The 16304-nt window shown below is 41.4% G+C and overlaps 1 protein-coding gene across 3 annotated transcripts in view; it reads left to right on the top strand.

Annotated features, from left to right (window-relative positions):
- Pik3ca (phosphatidylinositol-4,5-bisphosphate 3-kinase catalytic subunit alpha) overlaps nt 1-16304 on the top strand; it is a 79018-nt gene that overhangs the window by 36524 nt on the left and 26190 nt on the right. For 2 of the 3 annotated variants that reach the window (XR_007591018.1, XM_050138263.1), the window contains exons 2-6: nt 7837-8264; nt 8753-8962; nt 9962-10212; nt 11915-12160; nt 12855-12940. Coding sequence is in view for 2 of the 3 variants with exons in the window: in XM_050138263.1 (XP_049994220.1) it covers nt 7913-8264; nt 8753-8962; nt 9962-10212; nt 11915-12160; nt 12855-12940 (1145 nt within the window). In the remaining variant the exon portion in view is untranslated. Of the gene's footprint in view, nt 1-4840; nt 4927-7836; nt 8265-8752; nt 8963-9961; nt 10213-11914; nt 12161-12854; nt 12941-16304 lie in introns of those variants that run through there. The other variant, XM_050138264.1, reaches the window with a different exon arrangement.

The following is a 16304-nucleotide window of genomic DNA, read 5'->3' as shown; positions in this document are numbered from 1 at the left end:
TGTCCCCAGCTGGATTAATGTCTAGTCTCCTTCTGGGCTTAAACCTGTACAAAGTGTTAGTTTATCAGTGTACATTAAAGTTTGATTTTCCTGTTGTTATTGTCCTTGCATTTTGTTTTTATTGGGACTCAAACCCAGAACCTTAAGTGTGCTGGGCACGTGCTCTTATCACAAGCTACACATTTGTCCTGTAAAATTTAAATTTTTTACCCCACATTTCAAGATATGGTTTGTATCGTTATGTTTTTAAGTACATTTACCTAACAGTTTAAAACCGGTATTACTAATTTGTATTTCATTAGTGGCTCTGAAGTGCAGCTGCTTTAACCTGCCTGTTCAGGCCATGGTCCTAAAGTCTGTATTGTGGCTGGATGTGCTGATGGCCTATAATCGCAGCCCTTGGGATGGGTAGGAGGATCATCAGTTCAAGATCAGTTTTTTGCTGCATAGTTCAAAACCAGCCTGGGCAACATGAGACTCTGAAAAAAATCAACATTTTATACACACTACTCGCCTAGATCTTAATTGTCTTATTTAAAAAATTTTATCAACACATAGACACTTCCTAAGCCACCCATTGACCACGAGTCAGGAAACCTTTGTCTTATTGCTGTAGTAATCTCAGAAATATATTTTCATGATGCCTTCTATACTTCTATAAGTGTGAATTTAATATGAAGAACAAATTGTAACTCTTACTGAAGGGATTATAGTTTCCTGCATACTGTCATGAGAACTTGATCTCTACAGCTCTTCTGTCTCATTGAAAGCCTGTTTTCTCATGGCCAGATTGTAAAGGTCAGTGAAGGACAGCATTCTGAAGGAAGTGGATAGAGCATCCTTCCAGAGCTAGTGTGTATCACAGCTGTCTCTCTGGACTTGCTCCAGCTCCAGCTCAGTGTGGCTCTTACAGAAAGGAAATCTTGGAGGCCCGCACTGGGACTCAGAACATGGTACTGAAGGACACTTGCTTCCCAGGAATCATCACTCTGTGAGATGTGTTTATAATTATACTTCTCGTTCCCCATGCAGTTGGCCTCTTGGAGACTCTATTCCTCGGGTGGCTCCAGCCTCTTTCTGACTATCCCTCCTGCTCTAACTCTTCCTTCAGGCCCTTGATGTTTTCTCTGGAATAATTTCTCAACTAATTTTTCTATTCTCTATTTTGTTGTTGTTGTTGTTTTCTGTGTCCTTATCCCCAAAATCCTGGAAAAATTTATAATCTAGTAAGAAGTTAGACATGGTTATAAATTATTTTAATGAGATTGTAAAGGTACAGTATAAATACCTATAAGAGACTGTGGTAACTAAAAGAAAAGGAATGATTAACTCAAAGCATTTGCCATCGTCTTCAAATAGGGTAATCAGATAATTGATTATTAAGCCATGTTTGAATCACGCTGTGTCTATAACAAGCCTAGACAGGAGTCTTTAATTCTGTTATAAGTCAGAAGAAAGGTTCATTTGGTAACTTAAAGATTTGGGAAGCATATATCTGTTTTCTAATAGTAACCAAATAAAGAGATGTTGTAGATAATATAAAACTAAACACTGTTTTCTCGTTGATTTAAGAATAAAAGTATAGGGGGCTGGAGAGATGGCTCAGCGGTTAAGAGCATTGCCTGCTCTTCCAAAGGTCCTGAGTTCAATTCCCAGCAACCACATGGTGGCTCACAACCATCTGTAATGAGGTCTGGTGCCCTCTTCTGGCCTGCAGGCATCACACAGACAGAACATTGTATACATAATAAATAAATATTTTAAAAAAAAAAGGAATAAAAGTATAATCTTGTCTGTGTCAGTACATAAGACTCAGAAATAATATACAGGTTATTCAAAAACCTTCAACAATTTCTGTATGTGTGGAAGGAGGTCCAGAAAATACAAGGTGCTTGCTTCAGCAGTTGTGGCTATTGTATGCATAGGCTGCCAGTTCAGTCAGCATAGATGCACCTAAGCTTACAGATAGATGTTTCCAGATAGCTTACGTATTGTTCATGCTTTCTGATGCAGATAGAAATTGATTAAACAACATCTTAAACATATATCTCCAAAATCAGACAGTGTCTGCTTTGTTCGCCTACTGTATAGACTTCCTGTGTATAGTTGGGTAATGGTTTTGCTTCACGGGCTGTTGTAAAATGGTATCCAGCTAGACAGGAGTGGTACTGTAGAAGATGATGCCATGATCAGGCAGTTGGCCTTAGCCAAGAAGTGACCTTCTTATACTGGAAATACAGAGTCTTCCTCCAGTCCTAATGAGCATCGGGAACTTTGCCTGCTGTGTCCTGCAGGGCAGCACAGTAACTGAACCTGATAATGAGGAATGTGATTTATCAACAAGGAAGGAATCACGTATACCTGCTTCTAAGAAAATAAGACTACCTTAATTGAACAGTTTATTTACGTAAGTAGAAAGCTAGGGAAAGCAAAGCCAATTTTATTTTTCTTTTTTATCTTTGTTTTTCAGGTGGGCATAATAGCATGAACCTAATATAAGCACATGAGACATAGAGGTAGGAGAAGTAGTTAGTTTAAGGCCAGCCTAGGCTAATGAGATTTTATTTATTTATTTATTTTGTTTTTCGAGACAGAGTTTGTCTGTAGCTTTGGAGCCTGTCCAAACCTGTCCTGGAACTAGCTCTTGTAGACAGGCTGCCTTGAACTCACAGAGATCTGTCTGCCTCTGCCTCCCGAGTGCTGGGATTAAAGGCTTGTACCACCACTGCCCGCCATGAGATCTTGCTTTTTTTTAAAAAAAAAAAAAAAAGGAAGAAAACACTTCTTCAAAGTGTAAAAATGAATATATAGTCCCAATATTCTGAGCCATATCCCCGTCTGTAGTAGAGCATACTCATAGTCCAAGTACTTAGGAGGCCGAGGCAAGAGGACTGTAAATTTGGGGTCAGTCTGTCTGTATAGTGAGTTAATGGCCAGCCTGGGGTATATGAGAACTTTGTGTCAAAAGCAAAGGATAGAATGCTTGCATGTGTAAGGCCATGATTTCATCTCCAGCGGCCTCCTCAAATGAAAGTCTGTCTCCTAATGATCATATCACATCTCTGGTCTTTGGTTTACTTATAAGTAGAGTGGTAGTACCTACACCCCATAAGTAGAGTGGTAGTACCTACACCCCAAAGAATTATCCAGCATAGTTGTGAGGTCCCTTTGCCTTCTCTGCATTTCTGTGTGTGAGCTGAGGGTTAGCAGTTTTGTTCTGAAATGAGGTTGCCACAAGAAGGCAGAAAGCATGAAGCTAATAGAAAGATGTGTGCCCTGGCTGCTGTGTGGTTATTTCTGTGATGCTAGTCAGTCCCTGCTTTCCAAAATCCTGAAGGGGTTTTTGACTGTGATCACATTTCTTGTCCATGAAAAGAGTTAAGGCCGGGTGGTGGTGGTGCACACCTTTAATCCCAGCACTCAGGAGGCAGAGGCAAATAGATCTATGTAAGTTTGAGGCCAGCCTGGTCTACAGGCTCCAAAGCTACATAAATAAACCCTGTCTTGAAAAATTGGAGAAAAAAAAAAGAGTTAAATTATGAAGTTTGTTGGGTGTAACCATACCATTATACAGTAAGCCATAAAGTTGATAACCTGTCTGCCCTGTTAGCCTTCTCCTTTAGTCCTAGAGAACATACGAATTTCTGGGTTATTGTAGAAAATAGATGTTGCAGTAGTTCTGTGTTGTAGATTTCGAAGCACCATTCAGCAAAGAACTGTAAGCAGAGCTGCTCTTTTAGTGCGGCTTGTGGTTTGGTTTTGTTTCTATTTGAACTTTTTTATGCTTGCAGGAAGTCAATACTCACTTATTTGGCATTTTCTTTTCGGGGAAGAGTTAAATATATACTTAAAACCTCCATGTAAGTCACTTCAGTAATTGTGCACGTGGATTTGATTTATCTAGTCTTTTTACTAGGCTGTGATTTTTTTTTTTTTTAAGCGTAGGAAATACATGGGACTGGATAAGTACTTGAGTGGGTAAGTGTGCTTTCTGCACATACATGGAGACCTGAGTCTGCTCACTACACTCACAGTAAACTGCACGTGCTGGTATATTCTGGAGAGGAGGAGTGGAGGCAGATCCCTGGGTTTGCTGGCCAGCCAGCCTAGCCTACTTGGTGAGCTCTAGGTCAGTGTAGGAGCCTCTTACAAAATGAAGTGGAGAGTAATTAAGGACACCAGCAACTCCAGCCTCTGTTCTCCATATACAGGTGCATGTGCACCTGCACACATTTAAATAAAAGAATGAAGGATGCAATAATTAGAGAATGCAAGCAGAATTGAAAGGCAGCCATTTAAGGTCTTTGCAGTGGTCTCTACCCAGGGTGGGAATGAATGCAAATAAGAGAACTAAAGGAACTTAGGACGGGTTAGATGTTGGAGGGTCTGAACTTCTGAGGAATCAGGGAGTGACAGGTTTCTAGACTGTGTCATGCCCCTGCACCCTTTCCCAGTTCACTCTCTGATTCTTTGTTGTGCTCCGTAGGCTGTCTTCCTTCCCTACCTCCACTGAGACAGCTGGACACAGGATGTTTATAGAAACTGTCCACCCTAGTTTTTCTTCTGCTCTGGAATTCTGAGTATAACTACCATCACACATACCACATGGTCGTCACACTCTGGAGTTTGTCTTCTGAGGGGCAGAAAAGGACATCTGTTTTAGTCTTCATTACATACTATGGTGATTTGAATGAAAATGGCTCCCATAGGCTCATAGAGTGGCACTATTTGGAGGTGTAGCCTTGTTGGAGGAAGTGTGTCAGTGGGAATGGTCTTCGAGGTTTCAAATGCTCAAGCCAAGCTGAGTGTCACTCTCTCTTCCTGCTGCCTGCCAATCCAGATGTAGAACTCTGCTACCTCCCCAGCACCATATTCACCTGCTCCCATGTTTCCTGCCATGAGGATAATGGACTAGACCTCTGAACTGTAAGCCAGCCCAATTAAATGTTTTCCTTTGTAAGAGTTGCTGTGGTCATGGTGTCTCTTCATAATAACAATAAGACACCTACCTAATACCAAACATGATCCTGGGACAGGACCAGCACCCCTGGGAAGAAACAGTGTCAATTAGAGCCGTTGTCCTGCTATCATGGGCCACAGGTTAGAGTGACCACATCTACAGGATGTCCAGGGCGTTTCCCACCCATTTTTACAGTTCCACTTTCCTTTTTTGTTTTTATTTCACCTTAGTGTATGTCTGTGTACCATGTGCATGGCTGGTGCCCATGGAGGTCAGAGGAGGGAGTCAGATCAGATCCCATCGAACTGGAATTATAGATGGTTCTGAGCCTCTGAGGACTGGGGACTGAACCTGAGTAGGGTCCTCTGCTAGCCATCTCTCCAGCCCCTTCACTTCTTTTTCATTTTGTACCTCCTACTTTGCCTTTGTGGTGACTGACTTCCAGTTTCACTTACTAAATGAAAGAACCGTGGAACAGCAGGGAGTTAATTTGCATTTTCTCTTTAAGAGAAGACTTGGTGGGGTTTTGCAGGTTGATGGAGGTCACTCGTGCATGGCACAGATGTGGTCAGAGGATGGTTCTGGGAGTTGGTCTATTGGATCCAGGGATCGTGTTTGCATGGCACGCACTTTTTTACCCACTTCGCTAGCTTGCTGGCGTGTGTATTTTAAGGGTTTCAGTGGCATCTTCCAATTAAACCCTCAAAAGTGTTGTCATGTAAAACTGAGTCTTTCAAATCCTACTATACTTAATAGTTTTTGAAGTGTTATGCTACTTAACCAGAAGTGAGGGGATCATTGTACTGACACAGAGTCATGTATCCCTCAGCATCTAAGACAGTCTATGTCAGGAGTACAAAGGTGGTGCAGATTCATCATCATGCCTCAAGGAAATCCATTGATGATATTTTGTTTTATGTCAGAATACTTAAATCATTTAAAAATCAAATGGGGTGGGTGGTAGCACACACATTTAATCCTAGTAATTAGGAGGCAGAGGCAGGCAGATCTCTGAATTAGAGGCCAGCCTGGCCTATAGAGTGAGTTCCAGAACAGCTAGGGCCACACAAAGAAACCCTGTCTCCAAAACAAATGAATGACTGAGGGGCTAGAGAGGTGGACTTTGATTTAAGCATATTTGCTGCTGCTCTTGCAGAGAACCAGGGTTCACATCCCAGCACCCAGATCAGGCAGTTCACAACCACCTATAACTTCAACTGTACCTCTGTGAATTTAATGCTCTCTTCTGGCCTCTGCAGGCACGCACACACGTGCACACATGTGTGCGCGCGCGCGCACACACACACACACACACACACACACACACACAATTAAAAAAAAGAAAACAAACCTTTAAAAACAGGATGGAAGCCAGGCATAGTGCCACACACACCAAACCCCAGCAGTCAGTAGGTGGAAGCAGAAGCATCAGAACATAAGAAAGGCTAGATTTGGCTATCTCACAAATTCAGGACCAGCCTTAGACTACCTTAGACTTTTTCTTGGACAAACAAACAAAACCTTAGAGTGGTCTAAAAATATCACTTGGACAGAAAACAACCCTGTTGCAAGGAGGAGCTGCTTGTCCGTCCCAGCCGCCTACTAGCTTACACTCAAAATAACCATACAGAAACTTTATTAATTAAAATACTGCTTGGCCCATTAGCTCTAACTTCTTATTGGCTAACTCTTACATCTCAGTTTAACCCATTTCTATTAATCTGTGTATCACCACGTAGCAGTGGCTTACCAGGAAAGATTCAGCATGTCTGATTCTGGCAGCTTCATGGTGTCTCTCTCTCCTACTCTGCCTCTCTTCCTCCCAGCATTCAGTTCTGTCTTCCCCAACTACCTAAGTTGTGCCCTGTCAACTAGGCCAAGGCAGCTTCTTTATTCTTTAACCAATGAAAGCAACACACAAACAGAAGGAACTCCTACACCACAACCCCACCACCAATAGGAAGGAAATTGCAGGGGTCCTGGAAATATGGCTTTGAGTTAAGAGCACACTACTCTGCCAGAGGACCCATAACATGTGATTGACAACTGCCTGTAACTCCAACTCCAGGGGATCTGTCACCTCTGGCCTCTGCAGGCACCTACACTCACTTGCACATATCACACAGACATATATCCACGCATATATGTGGATTTAAATAATAAAAAATATTTGAGGGAAATTAGAAAGATTAAAATGTAAAGACTTAGCCATTTAGTATCACATTACGAAAATATGCTGGGGGAAGAGTAAGGAAGGAAAAGTATTTGGATTTTTCTGGGCTGTACTTATATTTAAAATCTCTTGCATCCTAAAATGATGGAGAACGATAAATGTGACAGAACCCAGTCACCTTTAGAGAAGACTTGGTGGGATTTTGTGTATGTGGCCGGGGGGAGTTTACTCCCTCACGTGCCAGGCAAGGTCTCTACTAATCTCTTGGTGTTGATTTGTTCTTGAGACAGCCTTGCTAAACTTTTCAGGCAAGCCTTGAACTGCAGTCCTCCTGCCTCAGCCAGAGTAGCTGAGATTGCGGGCCTACACCACCTGGTGAGCTGGGAAGTTTTGGTTGAGTTCCAGCTTATTTTTTCATTCTTTCCATTGCCTATGTTTTTATGAGACTTCGCTTGGGAAATCTATTCTGCATTTTAAAATTTTTCATTAAATCTAATTAAATGAAAGTTGTTCTAGTATCTGTTGTAAGAAGATCTTTATAGCATAGTTTAGAGCAACAGTCGAGATTAAAACACATAAGTTATGATTGCTCTGATCAGACAACAGGATGTGAACAGTCACATTTCGCAGTGCAGTGCAGTCATCAATGGTGTGCGCTCAGGAGTTGCTTCTCTCTAACAGGTGGTTTTCCTCTCTTGTTCAGGGCACTGTTTGGGGACAGCCATCTCTCTGATTCCATAAAGTGGTTTTCTATGTAAAGTTGGCAGAGGATCAGAACAATGCCTCCACGGCCATCGTCGGGTGAACTGTGGGGCATCCACTTGATGCCCCCACGAATCCTAGTGGAATGTTTACTCCCAAATGGAATGATAGTGACTTTAGAATGCCTCCGTGAGGCTACACTAATCACCATCAAACATGAACTATTTAAAGAAGCCAGAAAATACCCTCTGCATCAGCTTCTGCAAGATGAATCTTCTTACATTTTTGTAAGTGTTACCCAAGAAGCAGAAAGAGAAGAATTTTTTGATGAAACAAGACGGCTTTGTGACCTTCGGCTCTTTCAACCCTTTTTAAAAGTAATTGAACCAGTAGGCAACCGTGAAGAGAAGATCCTCAATCGAGAAATTGGTATGATATAATTTTTAGCTAACTGACATTGTCATTGCTAAACTGCAAATGACTGGCATCTATTCTTTGTTTCATTGTTAAGATACTTTGTCTGAATCACTGCCTTTGTAATCTTTAAGTAATTTCTTTTTTAAAAAAATCTAAAGTAGTGGTTTTAAGTCCTCCTCCTAAAGTTTTAAAACTTTGATGTTCTGTAGGGTTTTCTGTAAAAAATACAATTAGGAGGAGGACTTAGATCTGCTATAGCCAAGTTTTATTACTCTGTAAAAAACTTGATAGTGATTCTATTTTTAATATTAATATATGTATGGAAAATACATATAATATATTTAAAATGCCTAAGGCTTCATCAGCTCTTAAATTCATCAGTGATTTTTTTTTTTAACTCAGAAACTTTCTTGACTTTTAGGCTTTTCCAAATGTGCACAGTTCTGAGTTTGTAAGGACCACATCTGCCCTGCATTCTTTATAAATACCTTATTTTTCAGGTTTTGTTATTGGCATGCCAGTGTGTGAATTTGACATGGTTAAAGATCCAGAAGTCCAGGACTTCCGAAGGAACATTCTGAATGTTTGCAAAGAAGCCGTGGATCTGCGGGATCTCAACTCGCCTCACAGCAGAGCAATGTATGTCTACCCTCCCAATGTAGAGTCTTCCCCAGAATTGCCAAAGCACATCTACAACAAGTTAGATAAAGGTAAGGAGACCGTCAGCAGTGAACTCCTGTCACTGCTCTGATTTCTTCTGCACCATTGCTTTTTGCTGGCTGGATGGTGAGCTTGGAGACAAGGTCTGCTGCCCCACGAGAGTAGATTGCTAAGTGATAACTCGTAGACAGGAAGCACAGACTCCCTAACTCAGCCCTTGGTGAATACTTCTCTCGCTCAAACTAAAGAACTGAGTTTAGAATTCACTGTTGACAGAATGCAAACAAAATTAGAGCTGCTTATCTTCTTCTTTTTCATAAATAAAAACAGAAGGAGCTGTTGTCTAGAGCATTTGCCCTATGTGCACAAGGCCGTGAGTTTGATACCCAGCACCACCGATAAAAAAGAAGGAAAAGAGTTCATAAAAACAAGCACAGGCACATACATTTTAGTGATCTGTTCTCTGACAGGAAAACACTGTCATGCTTCACTGTGTTTTTTTTTTTTTTTACTTTTCTAAAGACATAACTAGAAACAATGTCTAGTTAACCTGACTGACTAGAGGTGAAGATTTGGTGGAAACAGGCAGTGTTCACATCCGGCAGATTCTCGGTGTCCATGACTTAATTGGTCTTAGTAAGAGAAAAATTAAAACTTCCTTTTCCCTTTCCCTGTTTATTCTTCTTCCATCTTTTCTTCATTCTAACGATGGTGCTCCCTTTCCTTTGAGTAGTTCATGAACTGGTAAACTTGAGACCCTCTCGTGTCTTTCTGTGAAGTGCAGCTTGCAGTTTACAGTGGAGATGAGCTTGGTCTTGTGTTTTAGTGATCCACTAGACTAGTCAGAAAGGAGCCTAGGATGTTGTATGAAAGTCTGCCAGGTGTGAACATTGCCTGTTTCCACCAGATCTTCGCCTCTAGTTAATCATGTTAACTAGAATCCTATCTGGTTGTAGTTACAAGAACAGAGAGTGAAAACTTCTTGAGACTTGTCTTCAGAGAGATGAATTGACACCAACATTGCATCCAGCATTGTTTTCTTGTTACAGGACAAATCATAGTGGTGATTTGGGTAATCGTCTCTCCAAACAATGACAAGCAGAAGTACACCCTGAAGATCAACCATGACTGTGTGCCAGAGCAAGTCATTGCTGAAGCCATCAGGAAGAAGACTCGGAGTATGCTGCTCTCCTCTGAGCAGCTGAAGCTCTGTGTCCTAGAATACCAGGGCAAGTATATTCTGAAAGTGTGTGGCTGTGACGAGTACTTCCTAGAAAAGTATCCTCTGAGCCAGTACAAGGTGAGTGATGGATGCCCACGCCAGGCTGCATATGTCCTTAGCCTGTACTTTTGATGATTAATAGTTAATATTAGCAAACAATTTATAAGCTTATTTATTAGCATATTTTAATTTTGTTTAATACTAATAGTAAGTTTCACTGAAATGACATTTTCCTTTGTGAGTTGTGTCTTTTTGTTTTGTTTTGTTTCTGCCACTACCAGAGATTGAACCTAGGACATCATGAATGCCACCCAAGTCTTCCACCACTGAACTACCTATCCTCCTGTGGTCATTTGTGTCATATATGTATATCATGTGTTTTGATCATAGTCAACCCCGCTGGGATGAATGAGTTTCCCTACTCCCTCTGATCACCTTGCTTTCAACCAGGCCCCTCTTCTATTTAAGTTTTTATTCAAATAATATAATTAATTGAGAGCCTGAAGATGTGGCAGTTATACTAACTACAAAATAGGGGGTATTTCATGACTTTCTTGTTCCCCAATAATTATATGGGGACAGTGTTAAAGTAGAGCATTGTTTATTAAGATCACTACTGACCTTCCTCCTCTTTCTCTGTCCTTTGAGAAGCAACGGTGGTGTACACACCAATCACTGTTTTATAATACAGACACCGGCCTTCAGTTGCTGATAGATAGGAGAGTATGGGGTTATGATGTGTATGGAGTAGCATAGACCAAAAATCTGTATCCTGGGGGCCACCAAGATGGAGAGAGAACCAGCTTTAAACTCCTTTGAATTCCATGCATGCTCTGTGTACGTGTACATTAATAAGCAAATACAGTTTTTAAAGAACCTTTATCTTGGACTTGGGGAGATGGGCCATTTGGTAAAGTGCTTTGGTGTACAATGAGGAGGACCTGTGCTTGGATCCCTAACACCAACATAAGAGCCAGGCTTGGCAAGCTGTGCCTGACATCTCGACACTGGGGAGGCAGTGACAGGAGGATCCCTAGAGTTCTCTGGCCAGCCAGCCTCGTCCTTACTGAGCTCCATGTTCCCTTTCCCAATAAAATAAGTGGACAGTGATTGAGGAGCATTCCTGACCTTGAACTCTGCACACACATCCTGCTATTTCAAAACTCAGATCAGTGAATTTTAACATTTTTAAATGTCTCTATAGCTCTCAGTATCATTTGCTTATTGTTTTTATTGTTTGGAATTTTGTTTTTTTGAGATGGGTCTCATATAGCCCAGGCTGGCTTCAAATTGGCCATGTAGCAAACAATGACCGTATACCTTCATCTTTTCCATCCACTCCTCACGTGCTAGCATTGCCAGTGTAGGTGACCATACCAGCTTACTTATGGGCCTTTATTGTTTCAGTAAAATAAATGTTTCTCAGGAACTGTGTGGAGGGAGGGGTGTGGGGTTTGGCCCTGGTGACGTATGACATGGACTGTGACAGAGGAAGCTGCTCTTCCCTACAGTGGTCATTTCTGATCTTTGTTTTTAGTGTTTTGCAGTTAAGAGTAACATGATAGTGTCAAAAATTGATCCTAGTTTTTTACTTTATAAATATATTCAGAAGTTCTTTGAAACTAATTCCAATTTAATAAAAAAACAACTGGTAACAAGTGTGGTCTATGTTTGATTTTTAAAATCACCTTTGTAAATGCTCATAACATTCCTGCATGTTATCTTTGGGATGAAGAACCTCACGGACAATGGTTGCTTCTCTCACTCTGATCTCTTACAGTACATCAGAAGCTGTATAATGCTGGGGAGGATGCCCAACTTGATGTTGATGGCCAAGGAGAGTCTTTACTCTCAGCTGCCGATGGATAGCTTCACAATGCCATCTTACTCCAGGCGGATCTCCACAGCCACGCCCTATATGAATGGAGAGACATCTACGAAATCCCTCTGGGTTATTAATAGTGCACTCAGAATCAAAATTCTTTGTGCAACCTATGTAAATGTAAATATTCGAGACATTGATAAGGTAAGGTCACAAAGGCTGATGTTTGTTCTATGGAAGTCATTGTTTTATTAGCCTAATTTGAACACAGTGTAAACTATTGACCTGTGGTAGCTTTACACATGACTTAAAACACAAATCTCAGAAAATATAAATGAATCATGATTTCTTTTTGAGTTATACCTGCCTCAGCTTTCACACAGTTAATCTATAATTGTAATATCCATAACTGTAGGCTTTTTAAAGTAGAAAGTTTTACAGTCTATTTAGTTAAAAACAGTGATCGGATCTAAAGTGAGTCTTTTTATAGTCTTTATTTAATCCCATTGTGTGAAAGTCTTAACATCTCATAACAGAACTGTTCATGTCTTAGGGAACTGTTCCTCTAGCTTCAGGAGTTTGAAGGAATACCTAACACCAGCTTATCTTGGAAAAGTGAAGGCCTCTGTGTTTTATGCATAGTGCCCCCCCCTCCCCCCGGGGCTCTTGGCTATGCTAACTTCCTACTGGGTCAGGGGCCCATCATTAGTTGGCAAAGGCAACAGTTAATTGTAAATTAATACAAAGAAGCCATCTGAACAAAAGATCTCATGATTCTCTCATTTACATCAGTTATTTTGTAGTGCTTGGTTCTGTTGAGTGTTCATAATGCATATATATGAGTGGGTGTGTGGGTGTGTATACACTATATATAGTGTATAGTTTCCTTCTCTTTCAGATCTATGTTCGCACAGGTATCTACCATGGTGGAGAACCCTTATGTGACAATGTGAACACTCAAAGAGTACCTTGTTCCAATCCTAGGTAAGAGGGGTTTGGACATATTTCATGTCACTAATTTTACGCAAGTTATCACATTTCCATTATTTACATAAAGAACATACGGACTTTCTGTGACTGACTCTGTCAAATTTTATCCTAAAGGTTTTTCTGCTTCACTCCTGCCATTGTTTCAGGGAGTAAAGGGAACATGGTCAAAGTCTTGTTCTTGATTAAAAAAGTCAAGACCTGAGCTCTAAGGCAATCTCCTTCGTATGATTCCCACGAACACATAACTAGGGTCTTTAATAAAAGGCATTTACTGTGGGAAAGTGGGTTGCTGGGCACTTTGGACTCACTCTTGCTTAAATATGCTGAGGAAATGGAAGGTGGTCCGGAGCTTTCAGGCCTTCTCTTTGGTTTTTCTTGTGAGAGACCCTTTGATTTCATAGCAGTAGAGTGCCGGAAGAGCTCGGCTGACACTGCAGATTGACCTTCCAGAGTGCATTGGGGCTCACAAGTGAGACCTAGGAGGAAGGGAGACTGAGTTCTGACCTTGTTACTACATTTACAGAGTTAATGACTCTCCTAGAGCCTAGGACAAGACAAGTTCAGGGAGATGGTCACTTGTCAATCAGTTGCCACCTACCCAAGTCACAGCAGGTCAATCAGGGCAGCATTGAGGTTAGATGGTACACAGGCAGCCAAGAGTCGTTAAAACAACAGTTCAACAAATTTCCCACTCATACTTCTTGTTTGCCAAAGTGGGCTGATTGTAGATTTAAAAAAAAAAAAAAAAACCTAGTATTTTTGAGGACATTATAAAAACCTATTAAAGAAAATGTAGAAACCCACCAACCCAAAGAATTCAAAGAGCTTCAAGAAAAGGCTGCAAAAAAAAAAAAAAAAATCTGTCCTGCCAGGGCGGTGGTGGCAGTGCACGCCTTTAATCCCAGCACTCGGGAGGCGGGCAGGCGGATCTCTGTGAGTTCGAGGCCAGCCTGGTCTATAAGAGCTAGTTCCAGGACAGGAACCAAAAACTATGGAGAAATCCTGTCTTGAAAAAAAAAATCTGTTCTGCTTGTATGAAAGCCAAAAGTAAGATTTTAGGAAAATAAGAAGGAAGACTTCATAGTAGTTGGTTATAATGTTGATATTTTAGAAAATTAAAGTAACTGTTTAAGCCAGCTGTGGTAGTGCCTGCAAGTTTTTACAGCTTTTCACAGCTGGAGGAAGGGTGATCAGTTCAACTTTTATCTTCAGCTACATAGTAGCTCAAAGTCAGCCTTGGCTGCATGAACCATCCTGTCCAAACAAACAGGTTATACAGTTCTTATGTTCATCTGGCTCAGCAGCACTGCCGTTCCTGAGGACACACATCCGTTCTCAGCATTTACACTGGTCAGCTCATACCCACCTGTACCTCTGGCTTCACAGGACCTGTCACCCTCTTCTGGCCTCTGCAGGCACCTGCACTCATATGCATATATTCTCAGACAGGCATGAAAAAAAAAAAAAAAAAGAAATCTCAGCTGGGTAGTATGGCATGTGCCTTTAGTCCCAGCACTCAGGAGGCAGAGGCAGGAGGATCTCTTGAGTTCAAGGCCAGCCTGGTTTACAGAGTGAGTTCCATACAGCCAGGGCTACACAAAGAAACCTTTTCTCGAAACAAATAAACAAAAAAATTTATCTTTTTAAGTAGAAGTTAAATCCCTGTGGCAGTAATGTGAAAATGTTATTAAAATCAGAAATAAATATGAAATTATTAGAAAGATAGGAGTGTAGACTTGGAAAGCATTGAGATTGGGGGGTGTGTGTGTGTGTGTGTGTGTGTTTGCATGAATATATATCTCTGCAGTGTCCTTGGAGGTCAGAAGTAGGAACCAGTTCCCCTAGGGCTGGAGCTAACAACAGGTGGTTGTAGCTGCTATGTGGGTGCTGGGAATTGAGCCTGAGTTCAATGGAAGAGCAACAAGTGATCATAACCCTAGCCCTATTTTTGAAAATAAATTATTTTATTTTTGAGAGTCTCACTCTGTAGCCTTGACTGACCTTGAACTCACAGAGATCCTCTCCCTCCTGAGTGCTGCTGGTACTAAAGGCATTCGCCACCACACCAGCCTTTGAAAACTCCTGAAAGGTGAGCAGGTGTCTCAGCAGATATGAGTGTTTGCCATAGAGCCTACCAGCCTACATGGGGAAAGGAGAGAACTAGCTCCTGAAGTTCTCTTGGACATTCCCATGCACATGTGTGCACACACAGTAAATATAATAAAAGACATTTAGCACCAATATAATAAAAATGTTTAGAAAAAAAGACGACTTCCTGAGATTGTTGGCTCCATATTTATACTTCTCATTTACTGGGTGAATTTAATATTTTATGATATTTTTATACATATACCAGTTATTTTCCAAAAAGAACAATCAATTTGGACCACATTTATAAAACTATTTCTTAAAAATAACTTGGGGGAGGGGCCGGGCGGTGGTGGCGCATGCCTTTAATCCCAGCACTCGGGAGGTAGAGGCAGGCGGATCTCTGTGAGTTCGAGACCAGCCTGGTCTACAAGAGCTAGTTCCGGGACAGGCTCCAAAGCCACAGAGAAACCCTGTCTTGAAAATAAAAAAATAAAAAATAAAAAAATAACTTGGGGGAGGAGACTAGAGAGATAATTCAGTGATTAAGCTCTTTAAAAACAAATAAAAGTATGGGTATGTGTGTGTGTTTGCCTGCATGTATGTATGTGCATGCCCAGTGTCCACGGAGTCCAGAAGAGTGCATCTGATCCCTAGCAACTGAAGTTACAGTTATAAAGTGCCGTGTGGTTGCTGGTTATTAAACCTGAGTCCTCTGCAAGAACAGCAAGTGATGCACTGTGAGCTGTCTCTCCAGCCCTGGCTGAGAGCTCTTTCTGTACAATCGTGAGGACAGGAATTAAGATCTAGCACTCGTGTAGCCACCTGGGCATCCCACACATGTCTATAATTCCAGTTCAAGAAAGATGGAGACAGGACCACTGAGGCTTCATAGCTGCCAGCCAAGCTGAGTAAATAAACTAGTTTCAGGAAAGACCCTGCTTCAAAGGAGTGGACAGAAATTGATGGAAAACAACACTCACTTTTGTTCCCCATGTGCATTCATTCACACACGTGTGCAAATATGCTCATGTAAGCATATCCATGTACATAAATAAATCTTTAACAAATAAATAACTTGGTCTGTGTCGCAGTGGGTGTTAGGAACAGGACTGTGCTAGTTCCACTGGACCCAGGGAACAGTTCTCTGAGAGTGTGGATGGCAGGGAACAGTTCTCTGAGAGTGTGGATGGCGGGGAACAGTTCTCTGAGAGTGTGGATGGCGGGGAACAGTTCTCTGAGAGTGTGGATGGCGGGGAACAGTTCTCTG

This window comes from Alexandromys fortis, unplaced genomic scaffold (assembly GCF_014885135.2).
Source record: "Alexandromys fortis isolate MF-2015 unplaced genomic scaffold, M_Fortis_MF-2015_v1.1 scaffold_15, whole genome shotgun sequence".
In the NCBI taxonomy this organism is placed as follows: domain Eukaryota; kingdom Metazoa; phylum Chordata; class Mammalia; order Rodentia; family Cricetidae; genus Alexandromys; species Alexandromys fortis.
This window is presented reverse-complemented; position numbering and strand designations above follow the sequence as displayed.